The sequence below is a fragment of the Salvia splendens genome, chromosome 6 (assembly GCF_004379255.2).
Source record: "Salvia splendens isolate huo1 chromosome 6, SspV2, whole genome shotgun sequence".
NCBI lineage: Eukaryota > Viridiplantae > Streptophyta > Magnoliopsida > Lamiales > Lamiaceae > Salvia > Salvia splendens.
Window position 1 is genome coordinate 1,357,970 of NC_056037.1, and position 6,000 is coordinate 1,363,969.

General features: G+C 35.5%; 2 protein-coding genes across 2 annotated transcripts; both read right to left on the bottom strand.

Moving 5' to 3' along the window:
- Positions 1–616: 616 nt before the first annotated feature.
- On the bottom strand, positions 617–3,817 carry LOC121808017 (DNA-directed RNA polymerases II and IV subunit 5A-like). Its single transcript, XM_042208356.1, has 5 exons — positions 3,733–3,817; positions 3,128–3,332; positions 2,353–2,532; positions 1,822–1,935; positions 617–1,575 (listed from the first exon to the last, which is right to left on the bottom strand). Exons 2-5 carry the CDS (start codon positions 3,323–3,325, stop codon positions 1,450–1,452), a joined length of 618 nt encoding a protein of 205 aa, XP_042064290.1. The 5' UTR covers positions 3,326–3,332; positions 3,733–3,817; the 3' UTR covers positions 617–1,449.
- A 1,448-nt stretch (positions 3,818–5,265) lies between these two features.
- LOC121807881 lies at positions 5,266–5,751 on the bottom strand. Its single transcript, XM_042208223.1, has one exon. It carries the CDS (start codon positions 5,749–5,751, stop codon positions 5,266–5,268), a length of 486 nt encoding a protein of 161 aa, XP_042064157.1.
- Between the last annotated feature and the right edge of the window lie 249 nt (positions 5,752–6,000).

The window sequence follows — 6,000 nt, forward strand, 5'->3', positions numbered from 1 at the left end:
CGACACCCGCACTGAGCCTCGCGGCGGAACATATCGCCGCAAACAAAATTACAAAGAAAAGAAGAGAAACAAATTTGTTTGCAGCCATGTTTGTTGATATTCTCTGCATGCATGATCACATATTTATAGCCAATCTCAGAGAGAGAGTGGTCCATTAACCAATCACACCTTCCAGATTTCTCTTACTAGTGAGCTTTTGCTGTTTCCCAATATCCCATTATCAAATTATATTTTTAGTATATACTGTACTATAATTTATCACTCAAAATATAAGTGAAAGGTTGTTATTCAAAACAGACTAAAATAGTACTGGCCAAATGGTTTGCTCAAGGAACGAGGTGTTAAAATATCAAAACAGACTAAAATTGTAAAAGTGTTTGAATAATATTTAAGCGTTTAATTTTAAATATTAATTACCAATGTTAGAATAAAAATGTGATATGTTACTCATGCTTTAAAGAAGAAGTTTATAACCTTGAAAATATGTTACCTAATCGAAAAATCCTAGTTGGAAATACACTTCATCAACAACTAAGTTTATTTTGGTGCAGGTATGTTTGGAGTTCAACTCAAATGTAGTACGAACCAATAAAATTACGTACTTGTGGATTTTGTGTTTACTAATACCGAATTAAATAATTAAGAAAAACAAATGTTGATTAATAACTACTCTATAAAAAAAGCTAACAATTTAGGTCACTAGTAGTGGAGCAAAATTCATATGATTTTACAACCACTTTTTATCGTTATCTCTTACGCATGATGATGGAAATCCAACTCAAACTTATTCGTTTCCCACGTATATTTTGGTTTTATGAACATGATCACAATTGCATTACTATTACTTTTTCACTACTTATACATGTGCTATGTTATGTTGCCTTTTCGGCTTGCTTCTTCCGCGTAATCCCACCACCGATGGTGATAATTAATGGCGTATTCAGAAAACGGAACACGTGGAAACGAACACAGTGAAGAAGGTCGTCATAATAGAGGTAGTGCAACGACCATCGATGTCGGACGAAGAACATAAATGAACCCCGACCTTGAACGACTGGGAAGAGTTTCCGCACCCCACGTGTCAACAGTAGTGGTCGATTTTTAAACAAAAAAATTGTGAAGAGGTATAATTAAAAAAACATACTCCTAGTGCAAGAACTTTGAATGTGTTTGCCTACATTTCACTACTTAACTTGAAATTAAAAAGAAAAACCAAATAAAAACTTAGGAAATTAGTCCAACTATATTTGCATATATGCTTATAACCATCCAATATGATCAAACCTAAAACCATTGATAAGACCCAATCTATCTCAAGGTAGAATTCTCAGATCTAGAATGATAAATAAACACTAGTGAGAATGAAGTCATGCACCCAAGTAAGTCCCTACAAAACTCTCTTCTACTTCTATGTTTTCACAAGCTACGCTACAAAAAGTCATAGAATGTTCAAACTGCGTATCTGTAAGTGATGTATCTTCCGGCAGTTTCACTCGGGCGGATGATCTTCACGACATCCCCACTTTTCAGCCCGTGATATCTGGCGACAGGGTCAGTTACCTGAATACGAGGCAGCTGGCGCAACACAGAACGTTAAAATAATGTGAAAATGGAGATGCTAAATAAAACCAAACAGAGCTCTCATGAGTCATGACTTGATTTTCAATTTAACAGAAGTTCCATGATTATGATCGTTTAAGGCATTTATGCAGCACCCGAACGATGACAGGAAGAGAGAGTACACCATATTGTAACTATAGCAGAGTTCGAAAACAATTATTCCAGATGCTTACATGTGTGCTACAATTAGCATATACAAACCTGAGTTTCTTTGACAGTGTATCTTGCAAGCAGAGTTGTCTTTTCTTCAGCCGTGAGGACTTGATGCGGGGGAACAAGCTCATGATGGTGGATGTTGACTAGCAACTCAGCCTCCTGCATATTGCAATATTTAGACATTAGTATCACCTAGGTCCAAAAATAATAGCCACACCGGGTTTCTAGAACTTATCCTATTGTTCATAGCGTTTACTTTTCTTGATTATAAACGAAGGCATGAATCAAGTTCCCATGCTTATTTTCGATTTGATTGATTATGAGCATATATCCCACCTAAAAAGGTTGAGATATGACTTACTCTTCTCCGCCTTCTAGTGTATCACATCTTAAAACAAATCAACCCACCATTTTATAAATATTGGGAAAAATCAAGCCCCTAAATTGAAATCTTCAGTCATAATAAAAGAAGCTGTATAAGGCATGTCCTCTACCAGTAAAAAGTAGACCTAAAACGTTTATCCAAAACATGACACAAATGTGATTAAAGAACAAAAGAACTGGACAACATTTTACCTGGAAAACTTCCACCTGAAATTTCTTGGCTACCTCCTTTATCATTTTTTTAGCAAAAGGAGTCAAATTCTGCTGTGAAACTAGGATGGCCCGAGTAACATTGTCATCGTTCATTCGACAAATCAAAGTCCTTATTGTCTTAGCTCCAACCTTGGCCTCATCAGGAAAGAACACATATATCTGGAAATAAGTAGAAAAACTATAAATAAGTTGGGGAAAGAAAGAGAAATGATATATTGATGTGCACAAGCACACCAAGCACTACTGATCCATTTAGAGAAACCAAAATATCCCTGAAATCCATTGTCTGTGCAAGGTTTAAAGGTGTACTGGACACAAGTAGAGACTAGAGATTACAAGCATGAAAGCCGAACAGTCTAATAACTATCAAAGCTTGTGACATCCAATTTGAGAGATTGGACAGAGTTGGGAATAAGATGTGAAAATCTAAATTTATTGGACAAATATCCAGTCTATTGCACTTATGTCACAAAATTACCCACATACGGAGATTATGCACCCGGTGCAGAATAAGGCCAACTCAAAGGAGGGCTCGCTGACGGAACTGCCATGAAACGACTTATTGGTAGATTAATAGATTACTTTGGAATAGCATATACCAGACTCATGTTAAGAGGATTAACCAAACCAAAAATACATCTCAGTCATCTTATTACATTTAATAGACATCCAACGCCTCAATAAAATCGACATCCGCAGATTGGGCTCCAAAGAACTCAACAAAAGTTAACAGATCACATCATCACAAGAATACCTGTTCTCCACTGTCACGCTTGGCTTTGACAAGCATAAGGTCCTCTCTCTTCATATTGTGACCATACTTGGCAGTGAATCCTTCCATGGTCATCGCAATCTCATCATCAGTCACCACATAGCCCCTGTCCCTCAGCATTTGCAGCACCGTTTTCATGGCTCTGAACAACCTCCTGACCTCATCCTCAGGCAGCACCATTTTGCCACTGCCATTTTCACATATCAGCAGAAGAGTCGCAGCACAACAGATTCCACCAAACACAGCCAATAATCATGTGTTCATACACACTATTATTGAATAATTTATGTTAACCATATTATAAAAGTATTAGAAGCACGAAAAATTTCAGATAACCCTAGAATTCATGGTTTGTAATTCAACCTATGTTAATGATTTCAAGTAAAAAACACACAGACTTCAAGGTAACTTCCAATTAAATGGCAGTAAACGACGAAATTAATGACTTAGATTGACGTAATTAACAATTAATTAATGCAACTCAAGTCAACTTTCAATTTACTGACGGTAAATAAACAACGTAATAAGCTTTGTTCTGTCATGTATTGAGAAAAGCGTTGGTTTCCGGCGGTGATTGGCGGACTCACCTTCGCGCGGGAAGCGGCGGAGGAGGCCGGCGGCAGCAGCGGCGGTGTGGGGATTGGGATTTGTGTATTAACCGCTTTCCTTTATATTTTCTCAAATTTTAATTTCCATTATATATTAACTTGATTTACCCTTTCACAAAAAAACTTTCATTAGTACTTTTTCATTATCTTTCTTTTGTTATAGAGGAAGTTTGGTTATATCGCTTAATTTAATCATCTTTTTATGAAATTCTCATCATTAGTTTTTAAAAGTTAAGAATATTTTAGTTTAATATTTATCATAAATACTTAATACTCAAATTTTGATTACATTATTTTACTATATAAACATAAACATGCATACTTTCATTCACTTACATACCTATAAAAAAATGCATTACTGTCGGTTTTTATCTTTCATCTCTGTTTCCATTAAAATAATATACATGATTTTTCATGATAAATAAAAAATAAATTACGATTATATTTTTACTATAGTAAGAGAACATCTACTCTTTCGATAGACCAAAAAATGATAAAGTGCGATTTTGAGGGATAAATTATTAGATTACATAGTTTGAGACGAATTTGAAATTCGTGTAATTATATATTGTGGTCAATTACTGTAGCGTGTAAATGGACGCGTGACACTGTACAATAATGGTCATTTACATGGTCAAAAAGTGGCTCTTGACCTATTTTTTTGGTTGTAAAATGTTAGTAACTTTTTGTTTTAATATTGTAAAATTATGATATGTATGTATATTGAAATAATATCTATTAGATATAAATCCTTGAGTTTATTATTTTGGGGTATTATATACTTCTATTCGACTTTGCTGATCGTGGCCAGACCAATAAGCGCATGTTATTTATCGTTTAGTTGGATTTAAAATTAGTTTGTAAGCAATCACAATAATTCAGTTTGAAGTAAAAAACAAATTTTATTGTAAAGTCAGTAAAAGAGTGGTAATATTAAATTAAAAAACACAAACTTATTAGCTAGATCCAACCCACCATAGTATCTTTGTGGATAATATTGATGCTGTATCAGTCATCACTTTATTTAATTCTGCAACTTCCTTAAATGCTAGTAGTACCAATTTTTTTTATTTGAAATAAAAATATACATAGAGCAAATTATACATATTTTTAGTACTCACTGTCATATTTGTTTATTAATTCAGCTTTCTAATAAAATAAAACATACTGATATTTCCTCTCTTCGCAATTGGTAGAATTAATCAGTAGTAGGAGTACTAGTTTTTTTCATTTTTAGAATTTTAGTCATTCATAAAAATTACTCCTAGTTGTGAATTAAACTAACTGTCATCGTACACAATTTCACTAAAAAAATTACTTCAATATAATTATAACAAATTAAACCAAAATTTGTTTAAATATAATTTCATGATTTTTTTAAAAATTATTTCTCTTATAGAATACACTGTACTCGCAGTACAAAATATAATGACCGGCAAAAATGGGACAATATCATAATCAAAAGAAAAAATAAAAGGAATCTAAAAATTGAAGAATCCATTTACATCCACATTAATTAGAGCTAACAATATGATTATCACCTCGGATCTGCAATGTCTCAATCGGCGCCCCGTTAAATCTCCTCTTCCACAGATTTGCATTCCCCTCCGCCGCCTTCTTCACCACCGGCAGCGGCGGATCAAGCTCCCCCACGTCCACCACCCTCGATCTCACTACCAATTCTTTCCTACTCGCGCAATTAATCTCGCCTCCGGCTGCGGCGGCGGTGGTGGTGGGGAGGAGGGTTTTGCCGGAGAAGAGTTTCCTGAGCTTGGAGTAGGTGCGGGTGGTGGGAGATGGATCGCGGCGGTTGTTTCTCTTGAGTTGGCCCATGCAGCCGACTCTGGGGGAGGAGGGGGATGGATCATCGCGGCGGCGGCGGGGGAGGGCTATGTCTTTGAGGGACAGGCGGCAGAAGAGTGGGAGGAAGATGGTTTTGTAGTGGAGGAGCTGCTGCTGCTGATGCTGGCGGCAGCGGCGGTCGTATATGCTCCCCATGTTTTGTTTTACTCTCTTTGTGTGTGATTGTGTGTTTCTGAGAATGGTAGATTCAAATGTGAAGGGCTGGAATCGAGTTGATATATAGTTGTATTTAAATATATGACTCGTGTCTCGAAGGGAAAATACCATGTCTTTTTTGGCACCAGAAGTATGAATCATCATTACCTTCCAACCAATAAACTACAAAAATATAATCTTTAAAATTCATCTATTTTAAAGATTATAAATTTTATTATTATTTTTAAT

Bases quoted from the DNA above. Each gene is read 5' to 3' on its own strand.
- LOC121807881 (XM_042208223.1), bottom strand. From the start codon at position 5,751: ATGGGGAGCATATACGACCGCCGCTGCCGCCAGCATCAGCAGCAGCAG.
- LOC121808017 (XM_042208356.1), bottom strand. From the start codon at position 3,325: ATGGTGCTGCCTGAGGATGAGGTCAGGAGGTTGTTCAGAGCCATGAAA. The intron at 1,936-2,352 runs GTAAAATGTTGT...TGCAATATGCAG, and splicing joins TTCAGGTGGAAGTTTTCCAG to GAGGCTGAGTTGCTAGTCAA. The intron at 1,576-1,821 runs GTTTGTATATGC...GTGTTGCGCCAG, and splicing joins ACACTGTCAAAGAAACTCAG to CTGCCTCGTATTCAGGTAAC.